Source organism: Diorhabda carinulata, chromosome X, assembly GCF_026250575.1.
Source record: "Diorhabda carinulata isolate Delta chromosome X, icDioCari1.1, whole genome shotgun sequence".
Classification (NCBI taxonomy): domain Eukaryota; kingdom Metazoa; phylum Arthropoda; class Insecta; order Coleoptera; family Chrysomelidae; genus Diorhabda; species Diorhabda carinulata.
The window spans coordinates 18,297,434-18,317,591 of NC_079472.1; the positions used below are offsets into that span (position 1 = coordinate 18,297,434).

At 32.7% G+C, this 20,158-nt stretch overlaps 1 protein-coding gene and 1 non-coding gene across 5 annotated transcripts; both read right to left on the reverse strand.

Annotated features, from left to right (window-relative positions):
• Window positions 1–654: 654 nt before the first annotated feature.
• On the reverse strand, window positions 655–19,364 carry LOC130902581 (E3 ubiquitin-protein ligase hyd). 4 transcript variants are annotated; one of them, XM_057814807.1, is made up of 39 exons: window positions 19,161–19,364; window positions 18,045–18,239; window positions 17,833–17,987; window positions 17,379–17,536; window positions 17,104–17,312; window positions 16,528–16,703; window positions 15,910–16,360; window positions 15,555–15,853; window positions 14,027–14,143; window positions 13,728–13,972; window positions 13,403–13,672; window positions 13,063–13,342; window positions 12,114–12,230; window positions 11,582–11,849; window positions 11,304–11,503; window positions 10,994–11,252; window positions 10,807–10,934; window positions 10,323–10,632; window positions 10,008–10,260; window positions 9,506–9,953; window positions 9,262–9,397; window positions 8,618–8,850; window positions 8,439–8,554; window positions 8,225–8,381; window positions 7,083–7,223; window positions 6,769–6,995; window positions 6,553–6,714; window positions 6,063–6,492; window positions 4,850–5,013; window positions 4,643–4,798; window positions 4,065–4,409; window positions 3,675–4,006; window positions 3,367–3,617; window positions 2,427–2,570; window positions 2,242–2,368; window positions 1,977–2,183; window positions 1,753–1,900; window positions 1,463–1,693; window positions 655–1,040 (listed from the first exon to the last, which is right to left on the reverse strand). In XM_057814807.1, exons 1-39 carry the CDS (start codon window positions 19,220–19,222, stop codon window positions 828–830), a joined length of 8,520 nt encoding a protein of 2,839 aa, XP_057670790.1. In that variant the 5' UTR covers window positions 19,223–19,364; the 3' UTR covers window positions 655–827. The 4 variants fall into 4 exon arrangements, with proteins under 4 accessions (XP_057670790.1, XP_057670788.1, XP_057670789.1 ...); XM_057814805.1 differs by having other exon boundaries at window positions 8,183–8,381; XM_057814806.1 differs by having other exon boundaries at window positions 16,528–16,715.
• On the reverse strand, window positions 4,478–4,606 carry LOC130902817 (small Cajal body-specific RNA 8). Its single transcript, XR_009060473.1, has one exon. It is a non-coding gene; the product is annotated as a small Cajal body-specific RNA 8 (non-coding RNA).
• Window positions 19,365–20,158: the final 794 nt, after the last annotated feature.

Below are 20,158 nucleotides of genomic sequence, written 5' to 3' on the forward strand. Positions count from 1 at the left end.
GGATAAACAGATGCATAAGAGAATCATGATGTCATATACAACATTAGAAGAGGGAGACTCCATATTAGACTAAGTGATAAAGTTCACGAACAATAAATTTAAGAGTATGAGGAATGTTGGTGAAGAAGAGACCAGTTTGGAGGCGAATGATCAAGGAGTCAAGGCTCACATCGAACTGTAGCGCTATTTAGTAAGGTGTAAGTAAACCATCTGAAGATTTTAGTTTTCAGTTAAGTTCAGAATTAAGAATTACTTATACAAATCCACAATAAAGCAAAATATCTGTTCACTGTTCAACGTTCACACCATTCCAGTCAATTGGATTGATTAATGGAATGGTAAATTTCAATGCAGCTTTATTCTATTCTAGTAGTATTTCAGTACTGGATTGGAATAATGTGAACCATGTGTCTCCACAAAAAAAATATAAAAAATTCTCTCCCTATGTGTTTAATAATGTTGACATTCAAACTTTTATTGATCTAGGGAAGATTCATTTTCTTAGATTTTCTTCCCAGCTTTTTATAGTTCTCGGATCATTTGTGTTTTAGTCAATTTATAATTTGACTAAAAATTCCAAAAAGGGCCATTTAAAAAATAAATGCATTAAGTTACTAACATTTACTTCTAATTTAAAAAAGAAAACAACCTACACATTGTGCCACAAATATTTGATCTATATACAATTCTTAAAATAAATACATTCTGAAGTAAAAAGAAAAAAGTTTAATCACGTTTCCAACGAATTCTGCTGCTTCTGACGAATCGAAATGCATTCTTATTTCTTCAATCTTCCAATGAAATGTGAAAACAGTCAATTTTTTTTATTACACAAATCCAAAATTCTTCGTTTTGATCGCTAGTAGAAGTTTCTGTCTCAAAACTGTTCTGCTGCTATAAAGTGGGATGTACAATCGCGATATGCAGGTGTTAGCTGTTGGTAAATGAGCGTCATCTGCCGGGCGGATAGTCACTGAAGGCATTGGCTGGAAACCATCTTCGCTTGCTGGTAGAGCTGGGGAGCCCGTCCAAAAGTACACCTTAAAATAAACAAATATAATAATTCTTATATAAAGAATATATAGAATCGGAAAACTAAATCTCCTCAAAATTATAGAACTCTAGAAATCATAAGACTTTAAATTTTCCCATCAAATTTTCATTAATTCTTCTAAAATTCCCATTCAAATGTTAGTATCTGATGAATATTAGTAATTTTCTATTTGTAAACTATTTTGTCACTATTATCACTTGTTTTTTTGGTATATAACTAATAAATTGGTAATATATTCTGTGTTATATTGTAAGAGTTTTCAGCAATCCATACATTCCACTTACATCTCGAATCATACAACCACATTTTTCAAAATTTTGACTAGTAGTAGATTGTATAGGAACTGGCCTATATCTCATTTTATAGCACAAATTTCAATGAATTGATAAAAAAGTAGGAAATTATTACCAAGTCTTGCCTTTCGATGTGAGTCATTTTTTCAACTATAGACCATAACCATCTTTTAAATTTGACAAGTCTGTCGCTGCTTTCTCCAGATTCGTCATTAAATGACGTATATGAGATCAAAACGGCGACATTTATATCTCCAACTCCGTTCAAAAGTAGTCTCAAGTCTTCAGCTGTCAAACCATCCAAAGAACCTTCCGGAAGGACGTCAAACACACCGATTTTTATATGCTAAAAAATATATTTATAAAAAATACGAAACAATAGTTTGAATATTATAAACTATTTACCTCTATTGCTTTTTCCTGAACTTTTATCATCCTATAATAAGCATATTTCCTAACGTAATCATATACATTGCTAGATGTTACTTCTAAATCTTTTCCCCCTGGGACCAATTCTACTGTACCTCCTCCTTCTTCGGGGAATAAATCAATTCTATAAAATCAAACACGTATTAAAACATTGATATACCTCTAAAATGTGGGGATGTAAGGATAAAATATAAACTTACGTAAAGTTGAGTTCTAATGCTGAAAATAAGCTTTTGCTATCTTTAGTTTCAGCACCAACTACTAGCTGCCTCAAAGATTCGTAAACTAACGAATCAAAAAATGCCAGGTCGTGGAATTTTATCGGTCGTCCTAAAATTGATTTCAATACAGGCCTAGTAAGGAATATTGGGCACAATTCATTTTGTAACAGGCACAATCCCAACAATCTAAAATACAAATTCAATATTATCATCAGATTATAGTGAACGTGGGAAAATCCATTACCTTCCAACATTTCTAAAAGCGTTAAGTCTTTCGAAAGTAGCTTTTCCTTGTCGAGGTGCATAGAATCCTCTTTTTCCTGGACAATAGAAAAGCGGGGCTACATCTTCTTCATCTTGTAGTGTTTCTTCTAAAAGAATAGTAGAAATTTAGTAACAGTAATGAATAAAAAAATGTTTTAAATATACCTAAAATGGCTTCAGATGATATCTCTGACTGGGAATGTGTATGAGCTAATATCATTTCAACTGCTTCTTCTACTTTACTGCGAAGAGACTCGTCAGATGCTAGTAATAGTAAAAGCTGCGCTGGGGATAACTCTAGAAGCATTCCTGTAAATAAAAGAAATATATAGGAAATTATTTCAAAAATTAAATATTTCAAACAACGAAATTTGAATGTTATTATAAATATCGAGAAATAAGACAATCTAACCTTGCAATATTAGATCCATAAAAGAAAAAAGTAAATATTTGCCCGATTTTCATTGTTTTCGTCAAGTTAAGCGAAAATTAATAATTACAATTCAAATAATTAAACATTTTTTATTCCAACTTCAAAAGTTTCTTAAAATGTAAGGTGCTCATTATATAAATTGATATAATTGTTTTTGTCTCTTTTCATATAAGGCTTCTGATCAGTTTAAACTTGACCAATTGATACATACGGTCTTCACTGCAGTTAATTGATATCAAAGTTGACAAAACTATTTGCTCATTCAACTTTCTTTGCATAAAATGTAATCCAAATCTGTTTGAGCATAATACACTGCAAGCATCAGTTTTTTTATACCATCTACAGTACAGTACAAAAATTAAACATGAAATTTTTGCTTATTTGTGTCAAAAGTTTAGGTTTAAATATGATACTCGATCATTCTTATCGTTTTTGAAAAGATGTCTGGTTGTACAAATATGTAGAACCACACCTTATAACTAGAGAATGAGATAAGATATTGATAAGCCAATTTCACAAAAATTCTTGAAAATATTATTCAAATCAAAACTTTCTAACTCTATATAATATTTATTAGTAAATATTGAATTTGATCTCCATGTTGTTGACTCTAAAGATTTGCCACAAACATTGATGATCAATTATAAGCCAAAGATATTTTAAATTACTTACCAGTAATTCTACTAGCAAAAGTAGGATGCAAATTGTACACTTTGGGATACAACCTTTCACCTAAATGTTGCTGTTGAGTGGTCAAATGTTCATTTCTGTTTGGCGGAGCAGGTTGATTTGCATTAGAAGGAGATTGTTGGTTATTTGCTGCTGTAGAAATGTCTGGCATTGAAGGAGCGTCAGATTGGTGTACGTTGTCCATTGGAACAAAAGGTCTAGCTTCTGCACTCATCGTACGTCGATGGTGGTCTCTGAAAACGATCATTTTTTTTAACAACACAAACTAAGTTATTTTTAAATTCAATTACCTTGATTTACTCCAATTTCTGGGTTGTACAGATCTTCTCAAAACATCTCTATCTCTTCTGAGTCGCTGTAAAACGCTGTATTGATATTTATTATCGACTTGTGCTGATTCTAAATTAGGTAAATTCTCGTTTAATAGAATGGCTTCTGCGATGGCGGTATAAAAACTTCTAGCTACGCCGCTGCCCTCGCCTGGTTCATCTTTAAAAGTAACTTTAACACGATTAACGGCTAAGGGGGGTGAGGAAGAACAAGTTCGACGGTTGTAGCTGTTAAATTGTGTATTTAATTCTTTAAAAGTCTGAATAAGTAATTGTGTTCTATCTCTTTCGACCTAAATAAAAAAATTTTTTTGTAGACTTTCATCTAAATATGAAATAAGAGTCACTCACTTTTGACAAAGTCAGGTCTCTTTGTTGATTATTACGTAACTTTTCCATGTCTCTTCTAAATTTAGCTTCTTTAACTGGGAATCCGCCTAATTCTGATACTATGGAGCCAGGTTCTAATCCCACATCTTCCATGAACACCCTTCCAAAAAGATCTAGAGAAAGTCTCCATCTACCTAAGAGTAAATCATGAGATACTGTTTGTCCAAAAGTGGGGCGAGGAATTTCATTATTTACTGGTGTTGTTATCACTGTAACGTTTGCGGAAATTTCTTGGTTTTCTAAAGTTTCTGATTGAGATATGTCCAATGGAGACATAACTATATCAGATTCGCCTATTTTTTGACTCTAAAAACAAACAAAATAAAGATTAGAATAGACGGAGGATCGAAAAAATGTTGGTTATATAATAAAAATAATGTCGACTCCGTATCTGTCCTCAGTTTAAAACTTCATACAACTGCGGTCATCAGAGAGCCGTTATAATATTGGAAGCATAGTGATGTACAAATTATAGTAACATTTATACACGTATGTAACTTCCATATTTCATTCAATAGCGACACGTAATAATTACTCACATTTGAAGATCTAGCTCTGACAATAACACTTTTACTAGGACTTCTAGAAGACGGCAAAGTCGAATCTGTAACGTCATCTTTTAATGAACTTTGAGCACAACTATCTTGATTACAATCAGCAGATGCTAACATTGGTACAGAGTTAGTTGATTGTGCCTAAAAATATAACATTAATAAAATATTGTCTGATATTTAATACATTCTTACCGATTCATGACTGGTGAATGACATTGTACTGTCCGATTTTCTGGGAGATACTATAATTTGTGGCCTTGAAAGTGTAGGGTTTTCCGTTGAAGTTGAAGGATATACGTCCGATGTTTGAATTTCTTTGCATTTAGATAAATCTTGAGGTTTGTCACTTACAATTTCTTAAAATAAACAGAAACGTTAATTAACATGGATAGACGAGTTGAGGGACTATTACAATCAATGCACAATCGATGACTGGACAGATAAGTGCTGGCCAATAGATTTAAGTAGCAAACTTAAAATGGCATATTTGGGTTTTCGTTGATGCAAATCCACATCATTAGGTTGAAGATATAAAAAAAATTAACCATCAATTTTATGTAATTGCTAAGACTAATCAGTTAACTATTTTTTTAGTTAGATGGGTCATTTTTTAGAAAGAATCTTTTGGTCTTAGCAAGGATCTGGACCAATAAAGGCTACTTTTCAGACAAACGTATTGAACTTTCTTTAGCGTTTTGTCTAATGAGGTAACAAGACTAAATAGATCCAAAATCAATCATTCTTGCTTATTGAATCAGGATGTTTTTAGCACTCCCATGGCAGCTTTGAGTTCAGTGACAAGGGAACACAATGTCTTTATAGCTACTTAACTATCAGAATGTCACATATAATTTCTCTCCTTTAGTATTTGGTACTGGTCACTAATACTCCATAGGAAGCTCCTGAGGTGGTTTTTGAACCAACTGATATGGTATAATATCCTAACATAATGATATTTCTTTCTTCAGAATTCCTATCCTACTGAACTTCATAAAGATCTCTTCAATTCTTAATTTCTTAATCATTTTGTTACTAGAATAAGATATACTTTGATAGTATGACATAGGTTCCCTAATTCTTGATACTCTCAATGTCTGTACCTTCCCTAGATCTGTCTATCAACAAAAGCTATGTGAGAACTGCGATAATCTAAAATGCTCTAGTTAGAAATGTTCTCATAGCTCTCGCCATATAAACAGACAATCTTTTAAACATTGTCAGGTGTTTTCCTTGTGCTGTTCTAGCCCGTTTTGTTATGCCTCATACATGACATTGACTCTAATAATTGTAGAATATCTTTGTACAGCTCATAAAAGAAGATATCCAAAAGACTTTTCTTTACATTCAGTTCATAGGGTCTCAAAAAAAGCGAAACCCATACAAAAACAATAAAAAATTTTCTTACCTTCATTAGATTTAGTTACTATTGGGTTCGTACTAGTAGAAGCATCTACACTATTGGTACTGTAACCATGCATCTCTTTACATTTGTTGTCTTCGTCTGGTTGATAATTCTGAGGATACACCAATGGGTTTGGTCCCATTACATTCAAATTAACTGATATAGGATGATTAGCTTTAGCTGGTTGATTCATACCAAACTCTGTAGTTCTTGTAGATAAACTTAATTTTGTTGGTAGATTTTCTAAAGGATTTCCTGAATTCGTACCAACAGCAGTTAAAGTAACTGGTTGTTTAGGTATACCGAATAGTTCTTCTCGTCTGGCGTTTGGTTGAAGCAAGTGGGGTTGATCTGCTAAGGGAAGCGCTTCAGCTAATGGGGTATCAAAGGGATCCGGAGGTGGACATCCCAAACATAGCGTTGATTCTGATCTCTGGATATAAAACTGAAGTTTAATAATTTTTTATAATCACAATATATCAGGGTAACTTGCCTGGAAAAATGAATGTTTTCGTCCCTTTCCTGTTCCACTTTGAAGAGATGTGTTAAGTGTATTACTGATGTTGGCCAAATTAGAAACGTCTTGGTCATCTAAAGATTCCGTATCCATAGCAACAGCGATATCTTCCTCAGCTTCCTCATTTTCTGTCTCATCCTAAAACAAAATTCGTTATTACAAGTCTTAACGTAATATTTAAAATTTTTTTACGGGATCATTCCATGTAGGTAAAGGTAAACCTTCTCTTCGGGATTCTGGATCATTGTCTGCATTTCCAGATCTCATGTAATAAATAAGAGCATCAAAAACGTATGCTACGTGTTTTAGAGCGGATACATCAAGAACCGGTAATGAATCTAAGTGCTCGTTGTTATGGGCTCTCATGAGAGAAAGGCAGTACAAAAGAAATTCTCTTCTTGCTGCATGAGCATCTCCAGCTAAAAAAAATATAGAATGTCAGATACAAATAAAAACTGACTTAAGCTAGTTTATGTAAATGTTTTAAACCAAATAATAATACTTACTTTCTCTGTCGGTTCTAGTTCTACCACTTTCTACATTGGTTGTAAAACCAACTAATCTATTACCAGAGGAATTTGTTGCATTACCAGTTACTGTATGTGCTCTGTGCGCAGATCTAATGTTGTTGGAAGAATTAGAAGTTACTGGAAATTAGAAGAAAAATAGTTTTATAATATGCCTGGGAGATTTGTACTCTAAGAAAATAAAAATCCCAATGAAAATTTTCATATGAAAGAAATTGGGGTTTTAAAAAGTAATTTATCCATATAAAAAGTGAGGAGAGTAAGAAAATATAGGAAGAAAAATAATTTGATGAGAGAATAAACAGAAATTAATTTTCAATGGAATATTTTCATTAGGTCATCAAAATTAGTAGATTTTATAAGCGATAGAAGCAGAATTTCCACATATTTATACCTAGAAAATGTTTTTAATGTAAAATGAATAACTTCCAAACTGTTGCATGCCCTTTTATATTAAATAACATTGTGTATCTCCTATACAAAATTGTAAAGAAGATGATAATAATCTAATATAATAATAATAACTAGAAGATATTTAAATTTACTTAGAAATCTCAACAGGATCAAGAACGTGTATCCATGAAAAAATGGAGGTAAAGGACAGGCAAATTACCAGGTTTAGAGAAGAAATAATATCCCAACTATTAAAATATAAATGTTACCATAAACCCACCTAGAAAACAGTTATGAAAAGGAACCAATGGAAATGGATGTTGAGAACATCAAATTACTAGAATTAGTAGAAATAAAATTCCAATTTGTGATATATGAAGAACAAAACAACTTATGAAAGACAGATGGAAACAATGCACAAGAATCCTAGATAATGAGTAATGAAGAAGTTCTTGGACTAATACAAGACACAATAGAAATGACATATCAATTTTAGAATAAAATAGATATGAAAACTAAAATATTTCGTTATTAGTTTTCATAGAAATATATGTATGTTATTATAAGTAACATTTAAAGTTTGGAAGCAGCTTTAGTCATTTGATTCATAATTAATCTAGAAGATGTTAAATTTAATATCTTCAAGGCATAAATACTATTCATATTATCCAAAGTAGCCAAAACACCTAGAGAAGTTAAAGATGTAGCAGGCATATTACGACGCCCACCTCCTGTGCTATTTGATCCTGTGTTTAACGGATTTCCGGAAGTCGTCAAATCCAAAGAATTTGTTAGAGAAGCTCCAAATTTGAGTTGAGCTTCAGTGGCATCCATAACAGTTAATAACCAATCCCACGTTGGTTTCAGTCTAAATTCTAAGTAAATCTAAAAAGAAAATAAATAAGTTAGAAAATGTTATAAAAATTGTATCTATTAAATTACTTGTAAATTGTATAAGTCCTCTTGAGTTACATCCATATTGGCAGTTTGAGATGTTAGAATTTGGTTCATATCTGGTATTAATGATAATAAATCTGATATTTGTCTAACTACGATTCCTAAAAAGCAAACATGAGAATTAATAGCTAAAATAATTTAATAAGGATGTTTGGGAAGCTTACCAAAAGCTCTAGCTAGGCAACTTGCTGTGGTTGCCATAGTGATAGGTTCAGAGCTAGTCGCAACTGTGGTATTGCCTGTGGCAGATCTTCTAAGAGAGCTAGGATCGATAAATACCAAATTGGAACCATTTGGTAAACGTACTCCTTGAGATCTGCCTGCTTCACGTGACCGTATCGCCCATTGCATATTTTGCGGTGCTAAATTAGTGCGTTGTCCATGACCAGCAGCATTACTTTGAAAAAAAAATTATATTTGATAATAAAAATACAAAGAACTAAGAAATAAATAAAAAGATTTTTGTTTTCAGTTTGATAAGAAATGTGGAGATTATTAGAGGAAATGAAAAGATGAGATATAAGAAGCACCAATAACATAATTAAAGGAATAAAAATGAAAGGCAAACATAAGAGGAGTTTATAATGGATACAGAAATAAAGTGAGCGGTCAGATTAATTATATAAACATATATAAAGGAACTAAGTTCAAAATAAGAAAAACTTCAAGTGGAATTGTAGAAGATGGCAAACATATTCGAACAAATACATATATGTAATAGGGAGTAGAGCATTAAACAACAGAAAAGGTGAAATGAAATGAGAAGAAGGTGTCTTCAACATGATATTTGTAATTTTTAATAACTAACCTTCGCCTTTCCAATTGTTCTTCAGTTAAACTATAATCCTCTGTGTCTTGTTCGTCTGTTTCTCCAGCTTCACTTTCTTCTTCCTCCTGTTGTGACGATTCACCACTTTCATCTTCTGGGAAAAGTAGCATACCACCTTTTACAAAAGTATATCACATTATATAAAATAAACGAGATCTATATGAAGATTTTTTATTTTTCTTTGTTACAAATGATAACATAAGATTCAAAAATAAAATCTAACCTGTGTCAGATCCAGCTGTAGCTCCAGTCTGTACAGATCGTTGGGCAGAAGCGGCATCTTGGTTACTGTGATTATCATCACTGTCAGATTCAGTTTCAGCTAAGAGATCTAATTCAGGATCGCTCTCCTCGCCCTGCATCCTACTTTCCTGTTGATCAGTAGCAACTTCTTGTGATTCATTTTCGTTTAAAGACGCTTGACGTACTGCAATGGGTAACTCACGAACGGCTGGCATATCATCATGTTCTGAAGCATTATCTTCATCATTATCAATTGCCATACTTTCGCCATCGTTTATATCATTTAATAAATCGTTTCTGCTAGCTACTACCCTTCTAACAGCTTCTGCTAAAAATGGGAAATTATCAGATGATTGTGAGTTGCTTACTGATCTACCAGTGGTTGCTGATGGAGCTAGGGGATCAACCAAGAATAATTCTTCTGAACCCTAAAAATAAATGACCTTTATAACAAATTCATAATATGTTGAAAACAATCTAACATTTAGAATGTCGCTAGGTGACGTCGCTAAAGAAAATGGGGCAGTTGGTCTTGCCACTCCTAAACGTACAGGTGCAATTAGAGAATCTGCAGTCTCACATAATTCTTCTATAGATAATTTTGACAAAGACTGAAATACACGTTTGCATTTACTCAAAGGTAAATTTTGGTTACCAAAACGTTGTCTCTTTGTTGTGTTTGGCGCTATTTCAATACTGAATATAACAAATATTCTCACAACTGACCTAACAAATCTAAAAAATAAGAAGAAACAAATGTAAAATTTATAATTCTATAATTATAATTTATTACTTACCTCCTAGCTACCAATTGTGCAGTTTCCCTTAATTTAGGGTCGGGATTTTTCATTTCTTTGATTATAGTTTCAAGTAAAACATCCAATACCATCTGACATTTCACAAAGAAACAATGAGTGAATTTGTCTAATAAAGTAGTTCCTGTTTGTCCAGTCACATAAGGTTGATCATCATAATGATTTTCTTTAGATTCAATTGCACCGGACATTATCATACTTTTTACGGCTTTCCAATCACCTAATAGACATTCTAAAGCTCGACGACTGAATCTAGGGGGTTCCAAGTCATGTTCAGGCATATCCGATTCAACTAGTGATAAGAAATAAAAGTAAATTTGGTAAATTTCTTAAAAACAGATTTGTTACATTTGAACTACTGAGATAGAAATTGAACTGTATTGATGCAATAGTATCAATCAAGTTTTATCTCTCGGTAGTTCAACCAGCAAATTTGATTTTAAGATTTATGAATTTTTTGACTTACTATCTGAAGATGGAGTCTTGTTACGTGAATTTGAAGATGCTGTTCTCGAACGAGAATTTCTGAATTGTCTTTGTTCTTGGTTCTGTCTTCCTACAGTTTGAACCAAAAATAGGAGGATGCTTTCACCTCTACATATGTAATAAAAGTTGTATAAAAGACACATCAATTTTTATATGTTTAAACTCACCTAGAATTGGGTAAGCACACCAAATTAGTTTCATTAACCAATCTAGTCAAAAGGTCGTATCTCACTGTCTGATTTCCCATAATTAGAGCTTTACATTTACATTTTTCCCAACAATCACAATAAGCTGTTGGAGATGTTCTCTTTAATTTACAATCATGCCCTTTGTGACAAACACGTGCACACTCAGTACAACAACACAAAGTGCCTGTCAAACCGCAAGTTCTACATTCAAAAATATCTTGGTTAATGTGTTCAGCACCTAGAAAATCAAAATCATATCATTTGTTTCAATTAATGATATTAATTTTACCTGTCCAGGTGAAGCTGCAGGTGTCATTACAGCATAAAACGTGTAAGGGGGATTGGTCAGGATTGGATCCTTTTGGAAAGATCATCTCTTCGCGCTCTTGAGGAGTACCCAGTTTAATTATTTTCTCAAATAATTCCAAAGCGGCGGGATAACTTCTTGATGAAACAGCCAACATAAATGGGGTTTGTCCTTGAGCATCCCTGAAAAAACAATAGTACTAATAAAAAAATTCAATGTTCCAGTTCTTGAAGGATTAATATAAATAATAACATACTTACTTGGCACATAACATCTCAATCAAATGTGATTCTATCACTGAAGAATCATACAACAGCGCATGTAAGATTTGCATAGCGTTTGATCGTCTTTCAGATGGATCAATTACCAAATTGTTAGACGGAGGGTTCTGATTACCACTTCCACCTTTGTTTGCTGCACTACTTCCTAAACTCATCAAGCTATCTTCATCTCCAGATGCCACATCGAATGATTCGGGCGGCCAATTTGGAGCAGGAATCGGTTCTTCGTGGACAAAATTTGGTTGTTCTAAGAATTTGTTACAGGAATATTTAAAAAATAGTTAATGGTTGCTCATGAAGAAAAAATATGTATTGTAATAAAGAAAAACATCCATAATAAAATTTTTGAAACAGTTTTAGTAATTGCTATCAGTTGATTATTTTAATAAACAGTTAATATCATTTTAATCTATAATATTTCAAATTTTAATTCTGTTTTTTTCCAATTTTAATAGAACTATCAGTTAACATAAAATTTTCTTTATATTGGAATTATGTACTGATTTCTTACCTGTTTCTGGGTCCTTGTTAGAAGTTGGAGTACAAGAATTAACCACTGCGTGGAAGATATTACGATTTCCATCACACTTTTCATTTAAAAATGATTTGCCTATCAAATTGTGCGATTCTGGAAAATATAAACATATTTGGAATGTTTGCAAATTTATACAACATTAAATAACAAGAGGTGTATTGGAATAAAATTTAACAAAAAACAAATAAGTAAAGTAAAAAGAGAAATAATGCCAGATACTCCAATGATAGAAGACAGCAGGATGGAAAGGAAATGAAGAGCAAAATTAATCAGTATATTGATGAAACAGAGGTATTTCACTCAGACGGAATAATTTTTGAACTTTTGAGCAACATCATGATTATATTTAGTGTAGAATATGATAACAGTATCAATGTTTCACCTTTCACTATGTTTAAAAACACAAATCTCTCATTTTTCTCTAAAGAAATTTGTTTACAGTTTAAGAATTAGTTATACTTATTATCAATTGTACCGAGGGTAGAACTGTCTAGTTAGGGATGCAAAGTCCATATTTAGAAAGACAAAGCATACAAAAATATAGAAGTATGGAGTGTCTGCAAGAAGCTAGTGTTGATATTTCACCTTGGTCACTCCAATCCCCAGAATGAAATTCTATCAAGCATATGTGGTTTATAATAGGGAAGACACTGCCCAATTTGCTCCACCTTCTATAGACTCTGGCATAATAAGCCAAAAAGTTGGTACTTGATCGCTAAACACAATAATCTTTTTATGAGTAAATGATAATAAAAGCTCTGCAAATTTTATTCCATTATTTATGTAAATCAATCAAATTACCAAAAAATCGATGTTGGTAAATGAATCTGGGAATACTTCACTAATGTATGTTGGCACATACATACTAACATATATAGTGAATATAAATATATGAATTATTTTGGCATACAATACCAATACTTACTGAAATCACTGTCCAATTGAGCCAAAACCTGTCTCACCCCCTCCAAGTCGCATCTCAAAATTTTCGGCATTAGCAGTTGATGTTCGAGAGCAAAAATAACTATAGCCACTTGGTTTTTCATGTTGGTTCCAGTACCAGATAAAGCCATAGTTCCTGCAGTTAGACATTTAACAGGTGGCAAGTCCAAAAACTGTGGATCTCTAATTGCATCTGCACAATCTTTAGCCAATGGGTAAATAGTATTGTTCCCGTCGCGTAAAATCAAAATAGATTCTGAACTCTGCAGAAAAAACTATATTCCATTAAAAAGAAATTCATTCAGTTTTCACAGTATAATTACCTCGCCTGCACAGGTAAGATTAATGTATGAAGGATACAGTCCCATAAAAGCAGCAGTTTCACTAGGAAATTGTTTGTCCTGTTCAACGCGACCGCTGCTGATGTTATATATGACATAACTTAGATTAGAACCGTTCCTTACAATGGCATGTATCCCACGACCGTCAACAGCTACTGTCAATATTTGACCCCCGTTTTCAGGTATTTGAATTCTTCTAGGCGTCCTTTGAAAACAATCGGGAACTCGGGAATTCGATGAAGATTTTATAACCTAAAAAGTATGTAATCAGCTAAATTATATGTCTGCTAGTTTAAAAAGCAATTACCTGTAAATCATCTTTTCTCATTAATCTACAGTCCTGTAGTATATCGTCGACATCCTTGGAGTCCTTAGAATGAACAGTGGGAAATCGCACTGCAGCATAAGCGCCGTCTATTTTCAGTACTCTTCCTGTGGGTACGCTTCTCACGTCCTCGACGAATATCACATCACGTAACAGCCATTCTTCTTCATCTTTTTTTTGCTCAGCACCTTGTTCAGAACTGGTAACTACCGTCCTCTTTTGGCGTTCTGTAATATTTTGTATTCATGATTTATAAATGTATTCAAAAAATAAGTACTTACTATGACTGTTAACACTTCCTGTATCACTGCAAGTACTAGAAGCTGGCGATGGTGGTGGAGGCATATCTAGCCTATCAGTATTTTCTTTATTTATTGTTGTTTTACTACCTAAATTAGCTAAGAAATAAGATATTAATAATCAACTGAGTTTTAATACTTTCGCAACTTGCATTTGACAAATATAATATAAACCAAAATTTAGAGTAAAACAGGGGTAATAAAATAATTTAGTGAAGCAAATTTTTAAATTCATAAAAACCCATTAAAGTTGTACACCATAAACTAGTAGTAATATTAATGGAAACGCTATAAACGATTCTACTTCAACATTATTGTATTGGCGACAAAGTAATTTGTTTTGTAGTATAAAATAACGCAAAAAATAGTTTTTAAACAATTATATATTTCCTTTTTTTCAATGACCTTTTGCTATCTTTCTTTCTGCTTCACGATTCCGCACTCATAAAATTTCTGGTTCTTATCAGCAAAAAACTGAACCAGATGCGATTGAAGGTCATCATCATTTGTAAAAGTTTGATCATTCAAAGAATTCTGCAAACCATGAAATAAATGGTAATTAGATGCTGCCAGATCAGAGCTGTATATGTGGCATCACTTCCCAGCCAAGCTCCAGTAGTTTCCTACGAGTTGGCAAAGATGTGTGTAGCCTCGCATTATCATTATGGAACACTAATAAAACTTTCCGATTTCCGACAATTCTGGCCGTTTTTCTTTGATTGCATCATACAGTTTCATTAATCGTTACCAGTAAATATCAAAATTGATTGTTTGGTTCTTTGGAAGCAGCCCAAAAACACAATACTTGTGTAATCCTGTCAAACTGACAACATGAACTTTTTTTGTTGTTTTTCAGCTTTCGTGGTTTGTGCTGGTTCATTGTGTTTGCTCCATGATTGTTTTCGAATTATGTTACTGCACAGGACCCATTTTTCATCTCCAGAGATGATTCTTTTCAAGAAAGGGTCAGTTTCATTTTGTTCAAGGTTGTTATTGCAAATGTTGATTCTTTGTGTTGAATGAATGCGATATATGTAGCCTCTTCGCAATCTCTCGAACAGTTATATGACGATCCTCTTAATTTATGACTTTGATTTGGTCATCATCAACTTCAGTACCAGAATGATGCTCATTTTTGAGGGAAAAATCTCCACAAGGGAATTTTTTATATCAATTCCGACATGTGCGCTCTGTTAAACAATTTGCACAATAAACTTCACATATATTTCTCTGTAAGCAACAGTAGCTTTTTTTTCTTTACAGAAATAAAAAAGAAAAATATGCCGAAAATGTTCGTTTTTGCCCCCCATTTAAAATTAACCCACAACTAATAGCTTTAATAAAAATGCTGCACTATTTGCTCCTAAAGTTACACCAAGTGACCAGTATCATGTGATAAACGGCAAAGTACAGCACTAACATAAGGTATTCAAAAAAGCGAAAGTACTTTGATGGTGTTTTTCTTCACAAGAGATTATGAAATAAAAGGAATATTTAATTTAAGTCTTACCTAATGAACTCGCAGTAGGAATGTCACTTCTTTTTTCAGTACCATTGGAGACAACGTTCATAATTTTAAAAGAGCAGGTGTCACTTAAAGTCCAAGCTGCATTTTGTAATTGTCCTACTTTCGGTATGCCACTGGCTACTGTAAAACCAATCGCACCAGGTTGATACATTGGGCAATTTTTCATGCATACTTGAGACCCTGTAACTATATCAGATTGGTTGTTGGAAGGTCGTTGTTTCCTACATTTAGCTCTATATTTTTCCCAAAGGCGTTTTCTTTGAGTAAAAGGTAATACACCCCTAAAATTGAAGTTGTTGAATATTTTTTTATTAGATTGATTAAAAAAAATACTTACCACCAATACAAACTACCACTTTCTAATCTTGCAACTGTGTACAAAGGACATGTATATAAAGCAGAGATCTTATCAGTTTGAAATTCAGTGTATGCTTGTGCAGCATGTTCAAGTTTACTGGCAGCTGGTGTTAATAGTTCATCCAACCAAGTTGCCACTTTACCAGATTCCGTAGCTACTGAGCATCTCATAGAACACCCTGATAGTTGTGCTACTTTTTCTCCAACTAGACCCAATGGTATGGTTTTCGGATGGTGGATGTTGGGATTTTCTGGGTGTTTGTATGGTTCGTGTTCATTCCATTTCCATTGGTAAATTTGACCATTGGAGGACAGTGCAATCAGTTCGCTGTAGAGTGTTGCAATTTGGATGAATTTAGGAGCTGGTTCTGGCCAAAATTCTAAATCATCTGAGATCCATAATGGGCACGCATTATCTTTTTTCTTGTGATCTGTATTTTAAATTACATTTAACATGTGTTGTTTAGATAATAATGTTTGTAAATCAAAAGACATATCTTATGATTTAATGAGAAAAAAAGTTTTCTTGTTATACAGAAGATTTGCTAAGGATGTTTTTTTTTTTGTAAAATAAATCATATAAAATTATTCTGCTTACCGGAATCCTTATCAAATGTGTTATCTCTCAATGCACACTCCAGCCATCTTCTAGGTCCAAAATATTGTCTGTCTCTCCATCTGGAGAAGGTTTCTCTGTCTCTTTCAGAATTATTTGCTGAATTTGCAGCTGGTGCATCTCTGTCTGGTATACGATTGCGGCTGCTGCTACCACGGCTATTAAGGAAGCTTGTTTGAGCAAAGTCAAACATTTTCAAACAAAAGTTAGTGAAAAAAGCCAAACAAACAAAAAACAAAAGTATGGTTGGACAAAAAAGATTAACAAAAAATGTTACAGATGCAGATAGAAGTAAAGAAACAGTTTAATTTATAACTAACTACATATATAAAAATAAAATAATATTAATAATTCTCCATTAGTTCTTAAAATCGAGATAATTTTGAAGCTTGAAGATAGATCTGATTGAAAAAATTAGAAATAGGATTAATTTACAAGTAGCCTGCATGCAAAAAGTTTCCAATCTAATGAACTCAAAATATTATGTTCAATCATAATACACAAATTTTATAATAGTTCCTGTGTAAATATTTTGAGCACTAAATTTGAGTATCTTACTTTCTAATTCCGGAATAACCAAACATATCCTCAGAAAACATAGCATCAGCGTCAATAATAACAGAATGATCTGGATGAAAACCACCATCGAGTAAGGATATTAGATCTTCAGGAACATATGAATCTGTCGCATCATCTCCCTCTTCTCCTTCCTCATCATCCCGAGAGAGGAGATTATTAACAGCGAGATTAACATCTAAATTAGTTCTCTAAATAATAAAATCCAAATTATAGAAATATAAAATGTTTTATTACTTTTAGTTTAGTTTATTCACCTGTAGTTCTCTTATTATCAAGTTTCTACTTTTCCCTTGAAGCACTACTTGTGCTTGTGAAACTAGCTCTTCTGGTACATAAGGAGCTGGTACAGTTACCATTGGGCGACCACTGCTAGATGAACTAGTGCCTATTATAACCGGAGCTCCTCTGCTACCTATTAAAAAGTATTTGGGAGTCAAATTTAAAAACTTTAAAAAATATTGTTCCCTACTTTTTGAAGCATGAAATTAGAAAGAAATATAAAACACAGTAGACTGAATCACCTAGACTCATGTCTCAACACCACTAAGATTCCAAGTATTGGTATAAATTGTAGTAAACAAATTGTTTGAAAATCATGTCATAATGTAACCATTCGACCCTTTTTCTATTGAACTTGTTTGGGATTGATGAAGTTTAAAAATCAAATTTTCTATTAGCAGTTGTGTAAATTAAATATAATTTTCTTACCGCTATTGCTACCACCCCTAATAGCAGTATTAGATCTCATTATTCTGGCTCTAGTTCTAATACCCCTTCCTCCTGTAGGTTTGTTACCTCCATTACCTCCTGTGCCGCCTCCACCATTCGCTCCTGCTCCACCTGAACTGCGTGTCGTCCAAGACCTCAAATTTTTTTTTCAAATAGTAATTTAAATATTAAATAAAGTCCCTTCTACTTACTTTTTCTCATTTTTACTTAAATCCAATCTGTCAGATAGTACATTATAAGATACTCTACATATTCTGCCATCATCTAATAGTAAAGCTATATAGGAAGGTGCCAAGCAAATACGTTTAATGCCAGTACGTAAATTTGATAATCCTGGATGAATATTTTGTCCTAATCTGTTTATTCTATCTGCTACTTCTTTTAATCTAGAACAGATATGAATGTGACCGTTTATTATAATCAGCGTCAGATTTAAGGAGGGTCTAGGGGGGGAGGGCTGGAGGTGCAGGCTCCAAGCACGTAGGGAACCTTCAAAATTTGCATTTTTTTCAAAAATTGTTTGGAAATGTTTTATTTGATCTAATTTTGATTTTCTTAAGTGGGCTCTGGGACGATTTAACCCTAGGCTCCCCTACTTCTTAATTTGACGCTGATTATAACTTAGGATTATAATCAAAATAATCCAAAGAAGCAGCCTTAGATATATATAAAAGTTGAAAATCAAACTAAAGGTTATAGGGTTTGGATCATAAAATATTAGCCTTTCAAACTTGAGTAATAATTAACTAACAATTAACAAAACTGAAACCTGTGAAACATAACCTAATCAATTCATCAAGGTGTGCATGTTTCAAAGCTTGACAATATTAAATACATAATATTTTTGACCCGTAATTACAAATATTTTTATCAATTTAACTATGTTTATAGATATCATCATAAGCAGATTTTACACTACCTAATATTTTTTGCCCATCTCAAATATCCAATTTTGTATTTAAAATTATATATAGATACGCCTCAATTAGAAACAACATCACATTCAAACCAATTTGCACTGGTATTACTGCAGTTTGATTGCAGCATATTCTGATCAAGTTATATCAAAATTTAATTCTCCCTGTACCATTACAAATAAAAAAAACCAAATGTTCCGAATTCAACTCAATTTTACAATGAAGAAAATTGCCAAAGAGGTCATTTTGATGTTTGGAAAGACAGAAAATAAGGGAGTGGTTCCATGGTGGAATGTCACAATCTACATTATAAAGAAATAGCAAAACCTTCCATGTCGAAAATGGTGGAAAATTCATTGAACCCTATACTTGCTATTTTCTGACCTTTACCTGTCATTAAATTGTTCCTCGCTCCCAGGTAGGGGGTGAACCACGTATTGTAAAGAAGTCATTTTAAACTAAACACTTTTCACTACTACAAATATTAATTATGATGCAGTAACAGTCTCTAAACACATTTTGAAGTTCACATGAAACTATCCGCCATCATGTTTAATGCTTGATTCAACTGAAGTAGCAGTTAGTCAACTGTCAATTCACCAGAGTGAAGCTAGGCAGGATAACTAACCACTAAAAACGAATTACTTAATGCAGAGCCGAACTGCTGTGCTTGAATCTATATGGTATAGATTGAAATTTTTAAATGACCCAAGTAAGTTTTGGGCTTTTGGGACCTAGTTAATAATTACAATATTGTCAGATATTATTAGATTTAAAAAAATTTATTGAGTCATTCAAGCGTTTCGAGTTTTGTTCAATTTTTTAAAAACAATCAATTATCAAAAAAATATGCAGGGTAATAGATTCAAACATCCAAAATAACTAATAACAAATTTCAAATTGCTAAATCCAAAATAGATCTATTCTTAATTATGTTTTGTTCGTACTCTTCGTTTTCGAGAATATTTGATGTTTCCTTTTTTGTTTCACTCTGTATAATAAGGCTTCTCAATTTTTGGGGGTAGCAAATAAAAATAAAAGTAAAACTGTAATAAAAATTTTCTATATGTGACTGCTTAGTTGTCTCCTTAAATTTCGGAACTTTGCTTAAACTGTACCGAAGATTTGATGCTTCCATAATATTTTTCTCTAAACTAAGACATTTGGTGGGTCATAACCCCCCCTTGAAATCGGGCCTGTGTATAATTACCATCATTGTGGATTAACTAAACATTTTTATACAAAATCTTGATATAAGAAGGTTATTTAAATCAATAGAATACATCTAACATGGTGCTAGTAAAAATTTATTCTAGAATATGTTAAACTTTTTTTTCTATTACTCTTGATTCACTCTATTTTTTATTTATTACGTAAGTCCTATTCTG